The sequence below is a fragment of the Egretta garzetta genome, unplaced genomic scaffold, assembly GCF_000687185.1.
Source record: "Egretta garzetta isolate BGI_Z169 unplaced genomic scaffold, ASM68718v1 scaffold246, whole genome shotgun sequence".
Lineage (NCBI taxonomy): Eukaryota > Metazoa > Chordata > Aves > Pelecaniformes > Ardeidae > Egretta > Egretta garzetta.
In genome coordinates, this window is record NW_009259976.1 from 1,167,950 (window position 1) to 1,186,436 (window position 18,487).

At 44.8% G+C, this 18,487-nt stretch overlaps 1 protein-coding gene across 1 annotated transcript in view; it reads left to right on the forward strand.

Annotated features, from left to right (window-relative positions):
• The window catches only part of FARS2 (phenylalanyl-tRNA synthetase 2, mitochondrial), a 250,347-nt gene extending 245,233 nt beyond the window's left edge, over positions 1–5,114 (forward strand). The window contains exon 8 of the mRNA XM_009640373.2: positions 4,954–5,114. Within this exon, the coding sequence (XP_009638668.1) occupies positions 4,954–5,092 (139 nt within the window). The 3' untranslated portion in view covers positions 5,093–5,114. The remainder of the gene's footprint in view (positions 1–4,953) is intronic.
• The last annotated feature ends 13,373 nt before the right edge of the window (positions 5,115–18,487 follow it).

An 18,487-nucleotide genomic window follows, 5' to 3' on the forward strand; every position in this document is an offset into this window, starting at 1 on the left:
TGCTGTTGTATACAATACACTCTTACAGAGAAATGGATTATTAGCATTTGAAAGGACTGATGAGAATGCATCTTTGGGAAGGGCCTTTGTTCAGACAATTACTGCTATATTCTACGTGCATATCACCATGGTAATTGAATTATTTGCCATTGACAGTAAGGTATATAGCACAAGCCTTTTGCCATTTTCCATGATGTGGTGCCTAGTAAAGGATGCTATTTGTCAATTTAAAATTTATAGTGTGATATTTAGCAGTCGTGCCTACTATCGTAGTGGTAGATGTGGTTTGGAAGCATGAAACAAATAGGAAAAGGTAGTTACATCTTCTTCTTCATCATCTTCATGCAGTTTAATATTCTTCCCCATTTCCACTTACAACATGAACCATTCTGGAACTGCTGGAGCCATAAAGCAAAACCAAAGCTGAGCTCTCCACATGGCTTTAGCAACTAACGTGAGACAGTATTTTCATTTCTTCCCATCATCCTCCCTTTCAGGACATCATTGCAAACAAAACAAGCCTTTCTCTTCCCTGAGGTCATTCTATGCATACTCAGAGCATGACATGGTGTCTGAGAAGCGTGTAGTGGTCACTGAGTACTGTGTGAAGGTTTATGTAAGGTAATAATAACGCGATGAATCTTTTGGGGGGATATAGGATACAAACTGCTATGGCAGGAATTGGAAGACCCTCAAAGAACCTCGTTAACACAACTCACTTAACAGAGAGAAAATAATCTCAAATACTTGCATTACCATGTGTGTAGATCTTTCATTTTAAACAATATTCTGTAGGAAAAGGTGCAATATAGATATGGTGGTGAGTAGTACTGCTTAGTGCACTGCTCAGGGTACAAAAGAGATGGGACTCTTTTTCGCTCCTTGATGCTGTGGGAGATTGTCACCTCTACTTTTCTGTTCCTTAAAGTAAATTCGGCTTTCTAGAAAAATGTCTGATTCTGTGTTGTCCTCACCACCTAAGAGCAGGGGTAACCTCCCTGCAGAAGTCTTTGTGCTTCCGTGCTTTAAGACAGATGGAAAGTAGAACACAGCTAAAAAGTGGGGTTTTCCCCCACTCACTGCTCCCCCTTTTATCTCTTCCTCTTCAAGTACAGGATGGAGAAATCGTCATTCTTGTTACGGTATTGCATGTGGATGAGACAAATGCCAATACCAGGCATTGATTCTTTAGGCAACATTTTGGTTACCAAATGACCCTGTGTCTTAGGCTTCTCTAATCACCAAGACAGGTTCCCTAGTATGTTTACGTGTTTTGCTGTTGGTAGTTTCTGGGATCAGCTTTCTAGACTAGTTGTTTTTAAAACATTCTTTGGTCGACTCCCATGCAGGGAAAGTTAACACACAGGTATTCATTTTTATTGCCTAACATACCCTTTCATTCCAGCCCTAGGACCAGCGTCAGGTTGGTTTCATGTTTGTTTTATTAGACTAGTGGCAGACTAAGGCCCCTTAATTTCTTGCTGTGCTCAGGTATCAGGCTGAAATATCGAAACATACTCTCTGACCTTCAGGCTGGCCCCGCGCAGTGAGTCTGACCTGGCAGTGAGCAGCTCCCTAGCACGCAGAGGTGGCTGTGTGCCAATTCCTGAAAATCATGAGGCAAAGCTGTTTCCTCCAAAAAAAGTACGAAAGAGCATTAGGCATTGTTTCACTCCAGTGTTTGTTCATGGTCCGTACGCTTGTTTCCTCCTGCGGCATCAGAATAAATCCCTGTCTTCCTTTTCCCTTTGAGCAGTGCTTCATGGTATTCACTGCGTTTCATTACCTGAAAGCCGCAGGCTGGTGCAGAGGAGACTTGTGACACTAAGATCAGCTGAAACCTAATGGGAGAGGAGTCCATGTGACTGCAAACCGCATGGTCTTGTCTGGCAGTGCAGTTTAGGTAAATAAAGCCCAATGCGCTCACTGTTAAGCTTCTAGGTTTTTTTTTTATTATTATTATCTTTTTTTTTTTACCTGGTGAAGCACTTGTTCTAAGTTTTGGCCTCAAATTTTCTGTTGCTCAGGATAGAGAGCTACTGCTTCTGTACCGTCAGGCTGCAGCATGACATGCAGCAGAGAGTTCATTATGCATTAGCAGAGCCGTCTTTAAGGTAGGCAAACACTCTATGACTCTGCAGAACAAAACGAAAGCAGGAAAGGGAATCAGCAAATATGTATTATTTGCTGACAATAATTGTTTCCAGTTGCAGCTGATGACAATGATTACTGACATTGTCTTGGTATTTTATTTGGGGGCAGGGGGGCAAGTATTGGAGGGGGAAGAGCCAAGAAGTACTCTTCCCCATCTCCCCTGCAAAGTTAGCTGATGCTACTCTGAAAGCAATGCTTAAGATTTTGAAACTTGCGGTGTGTCTTTTATTGAAATAGCATTGAACCACTATACTCCTTCTTTCTAATTAGTATCAAAGATGCGAATAAACCTAGCTAAATGGTGGGAGAAAAATGTAACATACCAACCATGTGAGTTATGTGTAGCCAGCTACATGTATTAGTAGTTACATCATTTTTTGCTATAATTAAATTTAGATTAATTACGCTTAATTCAATCCCTGTTTTATTTCTCCTGCACCGATGCTTAACTTCTGCTGCAGCTAACCATTCTAGTCCAGTGCTGCTCTGTAAGACATCTACCCTTTCCTAATTTAAATCCCTCCTAAGGGTGCTGGTTTTCCACAACACACACAAGAAACTATTGCATCCTATTCTGACCTATTCCATTTGCCTCACGAATGAACTGCTCGCTAGGATGGAGGGAGCGGGATACGTAAACACATGGGTCAAGAGAAATCATTACCTTCAGTTAACCATGACCTCTGAAGAAACAGTGCTGTAGCTACCCCTACCACAGCTTAAATACGTTAAGCAAACTTGTGTTTACATCACATTGAATGGTGGTAATGAGTTTTCCATCACGGGGTATATTCCCGGTATATACAAGACTTCAGGATCAAGCCTGTGACTGTACATCTTCTGAATAGATTTTCAGCCAAAGCAGTATGCAGATGTTTTTGATCAGGTGGGTTGCTCTAGCACCATTACCAGCTGTAATGGTATTTGCCAGCCTGGTTTTGAAAATTGTTTCTGTTGAGCCCCAATACATTATCCTTCTCTCTTACTCAAATTTCTCTCTTACAACGTAGCATCTGGCCAAGCCCTTGTAATTCCATTTACTTGCTTCTCCCAGGTCTGTCCTCTCGACTGCTTTGCAGAGGTGGAGAGCAGAGCAACACCTTCCCCATAGTTACACCCTCCCCCTCGTTTCTCAAAGATCGCTTTTCTATAGCATTTGACCTGCACCCAGGGAAAGCTCTTGGCTGGTTTTTAGCAGTTAACTGCAGTCAGCTTAACACTTTATGAAATGCAGTTTGCCCTTTCCTACGCTAGTCAGATTTAACTTGCTTTATCTTCAGAGCACACAAAAAAAAAGGTGGAATGCTTTAATTTGAAATAACCTTTTTGTTGTAAACTACCAGTGGGAGCAGGGCAAGCTTCCCACCCATGTTGGGTGGGACAAAGTTGGTATCAAATGGCTATTCTGAGATAAAAAATACCTGTGCCTGTTTCTAGTAGGATTTGAGGTTGAAATGAGTATCTTGAGAGTTATCTTTGTGTATGAGCATATATAACCTTAGTTTTAATCAAATAGTCATAATAAACACGGTTTCTAACAGGAAACAATTTTCAGGAGAGAGATGACCCAAAGCTTGCTGAATGCCTTTGTGTGCCATTAAATGCAGCGTTCTGCCGGTCTGGGAGATCCTTCTGCCTAGTACTTGATCTCTGGTTTCCTGTTATTTTTCCCCTCAGATTTTCTTTCTTTCACTGGAGTCAGTGTTCACCACTGAAAGAAGAAGCTGTGTGGGCTTCATTTCAAACTAAAAATAAAAAGGATGCCACGACTGCCATTTAAATTCAGTGACACAAGCACTGCAGCTGTAGAGATGCCCTTGCAAGAGCTGTGTACTCCAGCCTGTTTTTGATGGAGAGCCAGATGTTTTGCTCTTATTCCACTTACTGGTTTGCTCCTGGCTTTGCATTAACTTGTCTTTGCCTAACTCATCAACTCTTAAATACTTCTCCCCCCCCCCCCATCATTCCCTTTTCCCCATTCCTTTTCCCTATTCTCTTTTGCCTTTTCCTTTCCACAGCAAGGGGTAAGAAATTTTGCCATGTGTGCCTGCTGTCATGTCTCGCCCTGTTTCTTCCCAGCACCTTGGCTGCAGCGCGGCCAGTGCCCAGGCGCTGCCACTTGGTGCTCCGCTTTGGGAGTGACGGCCACCCTTGTCCTGCATCTCTGTCCTCCTCCCCCAAACAGAGACTTCAGATGCATTTTGCCCTTGTTTCTGATTTCCAGCAAAGGCAAAGTATCACCTGAATTGAAAAATAAATGTTTTCCTCTGTTTTGTAGCTGTGGGTTGGGTCTCCTCCTCCCGGCTGGAGCCTGGGTGGCAAGGCTTGTGAGACGCCCCGCATTAGCTAGCGACATTGCTCTCCAGCACGCAGAGGTTGCGTGGTATTTTCCTTATGCCCATCACCACCAGCCCCATGGGTTTGAGGGGGCCGTGTGTGCACAGTGCTCCCTCGAGGTAACCCCACTAGCACCAGAACGAGAGAGCTGTGGTGTCAGCAGCAGTTCGGTGGTGTTAGTGTAGCCCTCCTCCTGCACTTTTTTGCTCTGGTAAGAAGCTACCACACTGCAATACAAGTTGAGGTGTGGGTGGACTTCAGCAAAATCCTGTGCCAGAATTAAAATGCAGCTCAGTCCCACCTCTCCGGACTGTGTATTTTAGCATTAAGGTGATTTTCAAGCAACAGGAACAAAACTAGACCGCAAATAAAAAATGATCCAGGGGGTAAGTGTTTGGCCTCATGTATTTGCATTTGTAGGCACGTGTATTTATGAGTCCTCTTTTGGTTTATGTTTTGTAGGACAAAGAAGGTCAGCCATTGCTACCGTATCATTTACCGCCACCCGGAGAGGACTTTAACGCAGGATGAGGTGCATCGCATCCATCAAGCTATTGAAGAATCAGCAGTTCGAGAACTTGGGGTTGAGGGCAGGTTCTAGCGTTGCTGCTCTGAAGCCTGAGTGACAGTTGCTTTTTCCTTTTTTTTTTCTTTTTTCTCTTTTTTTTTTTTTTTTTTTTTCTTTTTGGGGTTAGGGGGTACAAGTAAAGAGAGGGGTTTTGTGACTGAACCTAGCACATGGAAAACAGTTGATAAATGGGCAATGGTAAAACTAGCAGATAATAAACCTTACTGCTAAGAAATCATTGACAAAGCGCTGGCGCTTTATTTTAAGAAATGGGGGAACAGCGGTAATGTAAGATTTCCCTCCTGTTACAATAAGAAATACACTGCCTGGTGGTTTCCTGTGTTGTTAATTGGTCCCTGGGTTCCATTAAACTGTAAATACTTGGCATTATTTCTGTGTTGACAGGATCTTCTGTCCGTGTAACGAGTGAAGCAAATCAGAGACACAGATTAGCTCAGGGAAGAAAAACCCATCCCTCCCTCTTTTTTTCAAATAAGAAATGCCAGGTTTTGCTTCAAGAAACCTTCGAAGAAGTACATCTTGTGAAGTTTGGCTCTCTTACCTTTAGAGCACGTGGGTATTGCTTTCATCTGCTACAGAGAAGGAACCAGTGTGGCTCTGGGGTCAGGCTTGGCTGTCTTCAAGTGCTGGGTCATTGGTGAGTCTTTCCTGTTGGATCCCCCTGCTCCTGCAGAGCTGAGCAGAGGCGTTTAGCAAGGCGCTCTGAGCTGTGCCGCCTTCCCTGGGTGAGGAGCTCCCTTGTCTCAGTTCTCCTCACATAGGTACCAGTGCAAGATGAGTCTGTTCCCCTGTCACCACCAAAGGATTGGTATCACGTGGGGCAGGATGACAGAACAGAGAAACTCTTCCCTACAATGCCCTGAAAAGCAGCTGCCTTGATCTCTCACAGTATCTTACTTTCTAGCAGCAGTGTGTGCTCAGAAATTTGACCTTTAAGGCAGGAAACCAGACTAAAATGGGATCTCCTACTATTTCAGGCACCAGTCGCTTTACAGGATGCTTGGCTTTTTCATTGCAGGTTATAATAAGTAAATTCTGGTAGAGGTATGATGCTAGGACCTGTAGAAGTGTTCAAATGGTCTGATAAATACTTAATGAGCCATTGCAGATGCTGATATGGAATATGGGACCTGTTTTTGCTTGTAATGGTATTTCATACAGTCTTGCAGGTCACATCTGGTTGCTGTGCAGGCAACATTCCCTCCTTCACGGAAGAAGGCAGTAAAAGCGCTGTAATAAACAGCATCTAACACTGATTTATACCTTATCAAGAAACATCTGTGCAGCAGGCTTGTACTCAACCATAAGAAGCCAGTTACTATTGCAGATGTGACAGAAGCAGAGAGCTCATTTTAATTTCATTACTCAACATATTTAGCTGTGTAAACAAATCCTAATCTAAATCGCTGTTGTGTTATCCAAATAACGTGATTATGAAAACAATATGCTAGGCTTTCTACAAGGCAAAAAGAATGGGTGGCATTTAGGCAACAGAAAAACCTACTTGGTTTTTTTTAAATCATGGTCTACTAAGATCCATAAAGACAGCCTAGCCCATTTGATGTTCCCCTGTCTCCTTCATCCTTTGCCTTTTCAGGATTCTCAGGGAGGACCACCAAAGAGGAGGAGCGCTCCCCTGAATTGCACTGAGCAGTAATTGTTCCAAGGCAAGGCTTGATCGATGCTGCCACGTGGGGCAGCAAATTGTGTGGATGTTAATGATGGGTTTGCATATGGGAAGAGTACTAAAACCTGCCTGTTGTATGAAAGAACTGAGTCTCTTGGGAAAAGAAGAAACACTTAGGGGTGGAGTAAATTGTAAGGTGATTCCCCTTTTAATTTATTGATTAGTGAAGTTTCCATTTTCTGCTCACCAAGTGTCCTTCACTTCTTCTGCCATTCTGATCAGCCAGGTTTGGAGGCATAGAAATTTGGGGAAAGCAAGGGGGAGAAAATTAGACAATGAGCCATCATCATTGTAGCCACAGCCTGACATGTCCGGCTTTGCAAGGAAACTTGGCTGCTCTTGAATCGGCCAGTCTCCAGCCACTAACTTCAGTTGTGGCTGGCTGTGAACTGTCTGTGCTCTGGTGAGGAGGGACTCCTTGCAACAGCCAGGCCTTGATGGAGTAACGTTATTCTTTGAAACCTAAAAGATTAACCTCATGGGCTAATAGGATAAAGGGGAAATGCAAAGCTTTCCCTGAAGTTGACCTGACACCATGGGATCATCTTCTGGAGCAGCTGTTTTCATAGCAGCAACTTTCAGACAAAAATGTGAACCATTAAGATTAAAAAAAAAAACCCAAACCACAGCTTCTTCAGGAGCAAGCGCAGTTCAATTATATGAAGGATTTTAAGGCCTGTAAAATCAGATGGGCTGGCTGTGAGCGTAATAAGAATACTTGGGTACCTTTAGATTAGGTAAAGCTTTTTTCATATATATTCTAGGATTAAGCTACTCTAAAGACCTATTGTTCTGGCAAAGGTTCACCACTACTAGTAAAGCAGACCTCAGATCAAAAGGCATCAGAGTTGCATTCTTACACTGCTGTCCTTTGGAAAATACAACTTCCCTTCAAAGCCTGACCTTAATTTTACTGGGGAAATTTGCTATGGGCAGTTGTAGACTCTCAAACCATATGGTCCCATGTGGATATCAACAAAGAGCCCATGGGAATCTAAAGGTGTAATAGCCATGATTTACCGCTGATTAGAGACACATAATGCTGCCAGTATCTCAGGAGCTGGGCCAGTCCTTGGTGGGAGTATAGAGAACCTGACTGAGGAAGGCCCTCGGTCACTGACCAACTCTGTCAAAGAAAGGGCAACCATCAGCTGTCACTGGCTTTTCTTAAGATATATTTAGCACAAAGGTAGGTAAACTAGCTTGAAGACCAAGAACAACATAGCTACACAGGCGAGTTCACTTGCCAGTCTCTGCTACCCTACAGTCTGTCTCACAAACAGCCCTTAATCTCGGATGGGCTACAAGTCTAGTAAAGGTGGGTGAGTTCCCAAATATCCAAGTGATACCATGCTGTGCAAAAATATTAAGGAGAGGGGCGTTTGAGTAATTAGTATGCATACTGACTGAACGGTTTAGTGGCAGGCACAGGGCCCTGCTTCTTGTTTTTATCAACTGCCTCTGTGTGTTTTTGTGTGGTGCTGTGTTTTATATCAGCATCCTTTAACAAAAGAGAAAAAAAAAAAATCAGTTGTAGCAAAAGAAGCTACACGTGCCCAGGAAAACGGGCAGGGGATTTCTATGACCATACAGCGTGTACTGTTTTAATGTTCTGGGTGCTGGGTTTGTTCCAAGTTGCCATTGGTTTTCAAGATAGCTGTGATTCGTGGAAGACTAAAGATTTTGTTCTAACAGCCTGTTTGGGATCCTCCCAGTAAACTGGCAGCAAATTTACAGTGCACTGAGACTTACCTGGTTTTGATGTTCTCGTTAAAGGTGCTGCAATAGAAAAGTGGTGTGAGCGTGAGAAGCAGTAAATTGCTCTGCGTTTTTACCTTTGAGGCTTCAGTGACCTCTCCCGTAGCATTGCCGGGCACGATCAAACAGTTCCACAGGTCTGAAAGCACCTTGGTGCTGAGAACCCAAACTAGATGAGTCAGCCACTGGTGGTGGGTATTTGCCTTCCATTGAGAAGGCAAACTCCTCTCCCTTCTGCAGGTTGGTGGCCATGCTTCAGCGCTGAATTTATTGGCCTTTTACTCTGTACAACTGTACTCATTTTCACAAGTATTGACAAATTGGTCTCAGCCCTTGGATAATTTCATGTAGGGGTTAGCTTTTTGTTTTAAATGGGGAAAAAAAAGTTGTGGGCTTTTTGTTTGTTTGATAGTTTTTTATCTGCAGTGACTAATGTATTTCGGCTGTCCCAGGTAAAACTCGTGGCCAAGACAGGACTCTTTGGTGGTCCATTGAAGAAAACACGGGGAGTCTCACCCCAAAAAAGCAGAATTATGTCCACTTTATTGAGTTCATATTTGGACAAAACTAAAGAACCTTGTCTTCACTGTGGGTTGGCTGAAGGTTGGCTGGTGCTCATTCGTTAAGCCAAGGTCAGAAGGCACTCTGTGTCTTGCCATCACTGCCCCAAACACACACAGAAGTAGTTTTATGGGCAAGGAAGTTCTGTCGAATTCAGTGCGAGCGTATAAAATGGTTGTGCTGGGTACTTGAGGCCCGCTGGTTGATGTCACTGAACTGTCTCCATCAGAATTGTTACCGTCTGGGAGAGAAAATGGGTTTGTACTTCAGCCCTGAAATTAGGTAGCCATATTTTTAAAGCTCAGAGCTCTCTTCAGATATTGTCTGCTGTGTGGCTTTGGTAAGAGAAGAGTGTTTATGTAAACCAGGTTTGCTTTCTGTGTAGACCAGGCCATATTGGCTAATTACCCACATCCTGATCAAATGTTAAGATACGTGAGCGTCATTTCTGAAGGGCCACCAGAACTGAAGCAATCTTGTGAGGACCTTGAACAAATTTGTAGGGGACGCAAGAAAGTGGTCGTTGGCACTTACTACCTGCTTTTAAATATGACTGCAATTACGTCTGAATTTTAAGCTGAGTATCTCAGAGGAGATGACTGCAGTTCAACACAGAGCGCGGGCATATGCTGGATGAAGGCACTGACTTCTCCAGAAGCTGTTGTATAAGGTTTGATCATCATTAACATCTGATGCACTTGCATGTTTGGCAGTTTTCGTGCTTTTGTCAGATGGCCTCTGTTATTCTATTTATGCCCACTGTTAACCAAGCAGAGCCTGCTTTAGTCTGCCTGTTACATTTGGAAAACTGCACCTAAAATCAATTCTGCCATGACCTAGCTTTCTCATTTCAGTTTTTCTTCCCTTCTCTTACAGTCCTTGCTATTCAAGTTTGGCGTAACTTTGGGGAAGAAACAGCGTCAGGCTGTAGGCAGGGAGGTTTATTACACCACAGCCTAAAGCCTGTGCTCCCACGCTGCGTTACTGCCAGGTCTCTCTGTGCTCACCCTCTGGATGCAGGCGATTAACACGCGGTCCCAGGGAATTGCACCTCTGCCTGCTCAGTAATTTGCTGGGCAGCACCGCAGTCATCTGGAGCAGCTGCCACTTAGATGGGCAGTAGACTGTTCTCTTTTTATTTTAGTGTCTGCAGCTTCACTCCTATCACGGTATGGTACAGCCAGAAGCACTGTCTTGGTATTTGCTTGCAGCTAAGCATCTTTTAGATGCATCTCGTGATGTGGTGCCTGTGCAGCCATTTTTCAGGGGAATCACTGTGCGCTCGTGAATGGCTATAACCATCTTCATCTACAGATGTGAGGCACATTGAAACCAAGGGTCAGGATTAAAATATTTTTAGACCCCAACGGGTACAGAGAACTGCTTGTGGGATTTTGTCAATGTTTGTGCAGGTTTGAACGTCCCACTGGGCGTCTGTCCAAATGTTTAGTCACTTGTAACCCAGCGCTCGGTGACCGTGGTGACACTGGTGTCATTTTGGGAGAGGGGAGCAAGTTGAGCAAGCGATCACACGGTAGCTGAGCAGCGAGGTGGGAGGAGTTGTCGTCTGATGTCCTGGGCTCAAAGCGCTGAATTGCCTTCCTTCCCACCATTTTGCCAGGAGGCATGGATGTGAGTTTGGCTGCCTGCCTCTGCATAGGCACATAGTAAATAATTAGCATGCACAGCCAGGCTTTTTGGTCATCAGTTATTGTTGTAACTGATGATTAATTTAAGGGATTATTGATTCTCATGCCAAATCTTTACTCACTGGTGGTAGAGAAACTGATAGTCATTCACAGGGCCCTTATTGACAGATTTCAGTATAGGAATTGGATAAAACAGCATGGGAATTGAAGCATAGGTCTGTAGGTTGGTTTGTGTCTTCCCAATCATGAGGGGATTGCCAGAGGTTTGACTCAGCTGAAGGTCTAACCTCATGTACCCACGCCGAGGCCCTTTTTGTTGGGTGTTCAGCAGCTTGGTAGGTGCTTTCAGGAGGGATGGGGCCATCTGAGATCACCAAACAGCTCTCCAGAGATGTCTGCCCAGTGTCCCTCAGCAAGCCCTTGCCTAGGCACTGAGGGTCTGAGCACATGCTGTGCCTTGCACAGCAACACTGGTGGAGCCCGATTGCCTTCAAAATTCTGTCCTGTGCTCAGAATACGCATAAGCCTACATCTTTCGGCCCTCCCCTGAAACGCTTCCCTGCTTCTACAGTCTCTTAAGTGCTATTTAAGCTTCCTTCCCTGATGCTAGACCTCAGCTCTTCACCCCTTTCTGCCACGGTACCCCGCTCAGTGCCTGGTGCCTCACCAGAAGCTTGCTTGGAGGGCTTTCACACTGGCTGGCCAAGGGGCCATGCAAACCAGGTTGACGACCCCTGCGCACATGCGTTAATGTTTGGGTCTCTCCTCTCTGCACAGCCGCTGTTTTTCACAAAGTTTGCCAGGACGTCGTGCCTTGGAGACCCTCACCTTGAAGTCCAGCATGGGTGGGATTATTCCTGTGGGTTCAAAATTCAGCAAAGGGCACTGACAGTGGAAGGATGGACACCGTCACTATTGCACACACCATTGCTTCCTTAGGAAAGATGAGAGAGGGAAGTAACAGGGCTGTAATGAAGGTTGTCATTGTAAATAGGTGTATCCTGACTGAAAGTTCAGACAGGGGAGACAGCATATTAGTAAGAACCTGATGCCCAGCATGGTCCTCCGCATGTACTTCCAGAAAATGATTACAAATGTATTTTTGATAAATAATAACAGCAGCCCTCTGTGTGTGTTTACAAGCTGCTATGTTATTGTGCTATATAGCCTGCATCACTTTCCATTCCTTTCCGCTTGCTAGAAACTGAAAAATGTGAATTTGGTTAAGAATGAAATGATTTCCTGTTGTTCTTGGTCTTGCAGCATTACCTCTTATTTCTGAAAAAGGGCAGCCCAGCATTGCTGAGGAGATCTTCAGCACCTTGCCAAATTATGTTATTCATGTGCTGCACACACATACACGTATGAAATCGGTTGGGGTGGGTGATGGGAGCCTTATTTCTCTGCTGCGGATACAAAAGCAGAGTTGTTGTTCCCCATACTCTGTGTGATTAGAGACTTTGCTGCTGCTTTGCTCCAATACACAGAAAATCACCTTTTTCCAAGAAAAGTTCAATACTTCCTGATGCCTCCTGCTGTCAGAGAGCCAACAGTCTTCTGAGCGCTCTCCCTTCAAAGAGCAATCGAATTTTGGACAGAGAACTCCCCTTCCCACTTGAGACATTTTCTTTTCAGCCTGAAAGACTTTCTGGCATCTGTTTTAGGCTCCTGCGCAATACCTGCTGCCGGTGACAATGCAGGTCATCTTCTGCCTTGTGGCAAGAAAGGTGGCTTAATAGAAAGGCCAGCTTTGTAACAGAGATTTTAACTACTTAAATGTCCTTCCCTGATTAAAGAAAAAAAAAAAAAACCTCTTAAAAGTTTTTAATAAAAGTCCATTTTGATCTTTACTAGAGGGCAGGCTTATGCAGTGGTAACGTTTCCACAACAGTGCAGCCCACAAGGCTCCAGCGGAAGACAGCTTTGCCGCTGAAGGCTCTTTCTTTCCCGTTTGGAAAGCTGCTCGGTAGTTTTCTGGCTTCCTTTCTATTTGGTCACCTATCTGCAGTCGCTGGCTGCACCTTCTCTGCTTATTCCCTAACACCTTCTGTGGTACTTTACAGATTGAATTCCTTGACTGTTCACAGTGTTGGAGTTGTTAAGCATCCTCAGGGCTGCCGTGAAACATAGCAGCAGGGGAGTCGGGGCTCCAAAGGCACCCCGCTCCTGGGGTGCTCTCCGCATCACTGGCTCGCTCCTGTGCGGCCGGGACAGCCAGCAGCCCAGCCACCTCACCCAGGCAGCCCAGCCTGCAGCTCGGAGCTTCTTCGGCCGGAGCAACACAGACTGCTGGAGGGCTCTTGTGCATGGGCATGGGTTTGCCAAGCTGAGTGGGAACCTGTGCATCGGTGAGTGCATTTCTGCCCGGGCAGTTGGGTGGGCTGCCCATGACACCTGGAAGGAGAAGCATTTTAAGGCAAAGGATGACAACAGATGGTTGGGACAGGGAGGAGAAATTCCTACCTTGGGTTCAGTGTGTTTCAAGAGAACGGCTGTAAGATGTATCAGTTACATCCTTGAAAGGAACCTAGTTACCTGCCGAGAGGAAAAGGCCCTGCAGAGGAGAGGGCAGCAGATGGGAAAGTGGATCTTAACTTGCAGGGGCTGGTGATTGCTACCACTTTCTCTATGGGCTATGAACGAGATCCACTGGAGTAGAGGTTGTCCAGGCACCGTGGTGCCTCTCCTAGCACTGATGTTTCAATGGAGACATGATGAACAGGAAGAAAAGTACTGAAATTTCCCCGTGGTGAGTAGATGGAGAGATGATCCACGTGAGACAGTCGGCCCTGTGTTCAGGTAGCAACTATTGCATGCTGCTAGGGAAGAGGCCATTTGATGTAGATGCAGATGGCATCATGCATGGCCATCTCCACCTGGAAACCACCTCCACTGTCCAGGCTAATATTGAGCCAAACCAAGAGCTCCTTGCAGTCTTCCTGATCTGGAAAAACTCAAATTAAAGGGCTCTGTGCAATCCTCATATAGATTGTGAGGTCCACAGTAGGTTGTGGTGACCCCAGTGGCCTTTCCTACGTGGCCATTGAGTTATTTTGTAAGTGAAGCCAGAGCACCATGCATGGGCACCTACCCAGAAAGCTCTCTGGAAAAGCACGCCCTGTAAATGGGGTAGGGTAGGCTTTAATGAACCCCCCTCACTTAGTGACAGACCTACAAAGGAGGGGCAAGTTTGACCATAAATGTGAGATTTTTTCTTAATAGTGACAACAACCCTGAGCCTTCCCACAAGATCTAAAGGGTCTTGAAACATTTTTCGAATTAAGATCAAACCATACGTATTTATCAGACAGATGAACTGAAGGCTGGAGAGGCTGAGGGGTTTGTCTGGTGCCACAGATTAAGTCCTGAATCCAGGTGTCCCAGAGACCCCTCTGACCCAGTGCCGGAGTCCTGTGCTGTAGCTGGTGCCTGCCCTCAGCAATGAAGGAGGAGGAGGCTTTAGTGCTTTACCTCATCCTTGCGGTGCTGGGCAGGATTAGGCCCCACTTCACCACTCTGCTTCTCTGCATTGCAGTGGCATTTAATAAACTACACTGAATGCTTTCTCCATCTGAATTTGCCAAATCAAACCAGGAGTATAACAGTGACTGAGGGACAAAGGATGAAGAAAGGAAACTGGGAGGTGAGGAGAGCCACCTGGCATTTCATTTTCCCCACTCCTCCCCAACCCTCTCTCCTTCCCAAAGCACATGTTGGGTGAGGCTAAGAGGGCAACTGGCAGCACATTCACAGGACCTTGGTCCTCTGTGGATGTGTCTTCTGCCAGGACCTCAGTCTGGTGCCTGTGCTGAAACTATGTCAGGAGCTACACAGTCGGTGCCTGGGGCTTTAGTGTGCCTGGTCTGCCAGCAGATTTGATGTTCCCCATCAGGAGCTGTTGGGCTTGTAAGGAGGGAGAAAAAATGCTGTTGGGCTTTAACCTCAGCCAGCAACTGAGCACCACACAGCTGCTTGCTCATCCCCACCCCCCACCCCCAGGGGGATGGGGGAGAGATCTGGAAAAGTGAGAACACATATGGGTTGAGATAAGAACAGATTAATAATTGAAATAATAATAATAGTAATAATAATGAAAATAACAAAAAGAGAAATAAAACTCAGGAAAAATGAGTGATGTAACTGCTCACCACTCACTGACTGATGCCCAGGCAGTCCCCTGGCCAGCTCCCCCCAGTTTATATACTGAGCACGACGTCCTATGGTCTGGGATACCCCTTTGGCCAGTTTGGGTCAGCTGTCCTGGCTGTGCCCTCCCAGCTTCTTGTGCACCTCCTCACTGGCAGAGTATGGGAAGCTGAAAAATCCTTGACTTGGTATAAACACAGCTTAGCAACAGCTATAACATCAGGGTGTTATCACATTATTCTTGTGCTAAATCCAAAACACAGCACTATACCAGCTACTAGGAAGAAAATTAACTCTATCCCAGCCAAAACCAGGAAAAATGCTTAGTGGTAAGGGTTAACCCTGCAGGGGCATCACTCCAGATGTGATGGTGCAGAGACCTGCAGTGCTTCTCTTCCCTCTGGTCCTTTCCTACACCAGGGCCGGTGCGCACTACCAATGCTTGCATCGGGGGACTTAACTCAGACACATCTTTATAGGGTGCCGTGAGAGCCAAGACTCATGTGGTGGTGACTGAAACACATTTCCTCTTGTGAAAGACTGGTAAGCATACTTGAAAGCATTTCATCAAGTTATCAGATAGCGTTTTCTTCTTCTTGCCTCAGTATGATGAGCATAGCTTGGCAGTCCAGGCACTGAAATACAAGATCATGTATGTGGGAGCTCTCAATGCGTTATTTTTCTTCCATTAACTTATTCTGTTTCCCTTTGTACCCATGCAAACTTCTGTCATTCACATCCTATGGCAAGGAGCTCAGTTTAACTAAGCTGTGTTAAAAAGAAAGCGTGCTTAGGACTGGTTTGAACCTGCCATCTAGATCTGTCCCAAATCCCAAAATAACTGGTACAGTCAACACCAGGCCCTCGATAACCAGAGAAGTACTGACAAATCTGGAAAGTTTTTGGAGGAGAGCGACAAAGCTGATCGGGAGCAGTGGAAGTACAGGTAGATGAGCTCAAATTAAAAACGATGCGGAGTTTAGCTCGGGAATGACTAACAAATGTGTGGTTTGTGAGACACGTAGCGCTCTGATGAGTACGAACACCCTCCCACTCTCCCGAGCGTGAGAGAGGAATTTTTAGCGTGACACGCAGGGATATAACAAGGGCTAATAGTGTGACAGTGTGGCTGAACGTAAGGTAAAATTTCCTGACTGAGATATATTTTGCTGTGGAACAGTCTCCCAAGGGTAAGGGCAGGAGCCCAACTGCTTGGTCCTTTTTAAAGCCAGACAGGACAAAGCCTTAGGAAAGGCACTCCAGAGAGCAAGCGTTAATTGGCAGGAGGACAAACTGGTGATCTAATAGGTCCTTTCCATTTCTAGCTCCTATGATATGGTACTGTCTGTAACAGGTTTTGACTTGTTTTAACCTCAGAGGGTAACGGGGAGATAAAGCTGAATGAATAGATTAACAATAAGAACTAAAAAAAATGCAGGTTTATTTAATAGTCATGGGAAGCGCCAGATTGAGAGTTCCTTAGGCCAATGGTGCTATTCGAAAATAGCATTGCGAATGGGAAAGTGAAGGTTGTTACATCGGTAGTGATTATGATAACGAGTTGTTTTTGTAGAGCCCCGGTAGTCCAGAAGGATCCAAGAGCACGTTTCAGATTGGGGGTGTGCACGTGTGCATCCACGCCGTGGGAGAATTGCTGTGGCTGACGCTGAAATGTAGCAACTGCTGGACTGAAACGACCCGGTTTTATGGCAAACAGCAGCGCAGGGCAGCAGTTTAAGATGCGATATAAAGAATAACTTCTGTAATTGAAGCTATGAGAGAATTGTTTGGGTTTGGCAGAATTTCATTAACCGATGAATTATCTAGGCAGGAGTTCCTTTTGCAACTGCATTTCCCCATGTTTCTGCTTTTAAGGCACCAGCGGCTGGCAATATTCACCTGGCTTCCCTGGTTGCTTTCGGGTGGGCAGGGAGAAATCTGCTGAACTGGCACGACCCTGAGCCGAGACGTGTTAGACCGGCGTCAAGGATAGGCAACGAGGTCACTCTCGCTGGTCGTGACATCGCAGGTTCTCTTGGCCCATGTTACCCTCACACCCTTACCTCTCGGAGGCTTTTCAAGAAGGGTTACTTGCAGATGATGCGTGTTCCAGGCTGTTGACCCTAGATGTTTGGTTCATGTAGTAATATCTTGCCTGGTGCCTGAATGTGGCTGCTCTAGGCAAAGGCTGCCTCTTTGTGTAGGTTTTATCTCCTCCTTCTGAGTCCTGACTTCCAGGCCCTGAATTCCTGGAGGGCAAGGGGACTCTCATTTATCTTAGCAAAGACAACAAGGAAACCCTATTGGAAAGGAAAAGTATGAAAATGCAAAATAGTAAGGTCCGCATATGGGACCAGAAAAGGCAATCTGGAAAAGCTGACATATATTATTAACTGGTTTTAATATTGTCATCTTAAAGTGCACTGTGTTGGTTACCATTCATGTGGAGAACAACTTTTTCTTTTTCTTTTTTTTTTTTTTTAAATAAGCAGTCACAAATCCAAGAGAAAGAGTTAGAAAGTGGCCAGAATACAAGCGTTCTGCATTGTTTATACCCCATGAAATTAAACTTTCTGAGATGACAGCTCTTGAGGACTCGTTTCAGTTGAAAGAAGAAGGAAATGAGCTAGGTGAGAACTTGCACATTGAACATGTCATCCTTCTGGAGCCACATGCTCACCATGGAACTGACTCACATGGCATTAAAAATTGTTCCCATTTATGCTATCAATCTGCAACACTGCTTAATGTAATATTTGTAAGCTTCACAATCAATCAAACACTATCCATTTGTTAATCAAGGTGGCAAGCATTTCTGTATAAAGTGCCATTGACTACTGAATAGCTGAAGTACCGTGTAGTTTGATTACCTCTATTTTTTAGGCAGATATATCCAATATTCAAGGTTTTTGTTTGATAGTCACTACAGATTTAGTTCTTTTGGCTGTTAGCTAGTCATGCATAAATCAGTCAAAATTTTCCTTTCAATGTTTTTATTATTCATAGGGGGCTGATTGGAGTTACAGTTCTCACTTTATCCAACAGAAATTTTAGCATTTCGACAACAACAAAAAAAAATTCAAGCCCGAGACAAAATCCTGCCACTCTCACGCTTCCAAAATATCAGAGCTCCCCCTCAAAATATTTATTTAAAAACAACTGATGTGATAGTCCTTTTTTTTTTTTTTTTAGATGGGTGAGGCATTCAGAGATGTTAGAGGACCTGATACTTCCTTATGGGCTGGTGAGAAGTCAGCTTGAAAGCCACTGTAAACCTTCATGATCTGGGGTTCCCAGGGCTTGCAGGTTCTTAGTGTTATGGCAGATGACAAAATGGCTGCACCAACAACTTCCACCAAATGAGCTGCCAAAATTTCAAGGTTCCTCTGAAATGGCACCATCTTATTTCTCTGTCTAAAAACTTTCAACTAGTCCCAGGACTTAGACTGTAGATTAGTATCTGACTTCCAGTAGAACACGTGTTTCTAGACTTCTTTTTTTGTGAACAGGACTTACATTCCTTTTTCATTTAGGCGTCTTGGCAATCCTATCTTTCTTAATAATGTGGTAGAAAATCTCTCAAACTGTGGGTTGTTCAGCAGCTGC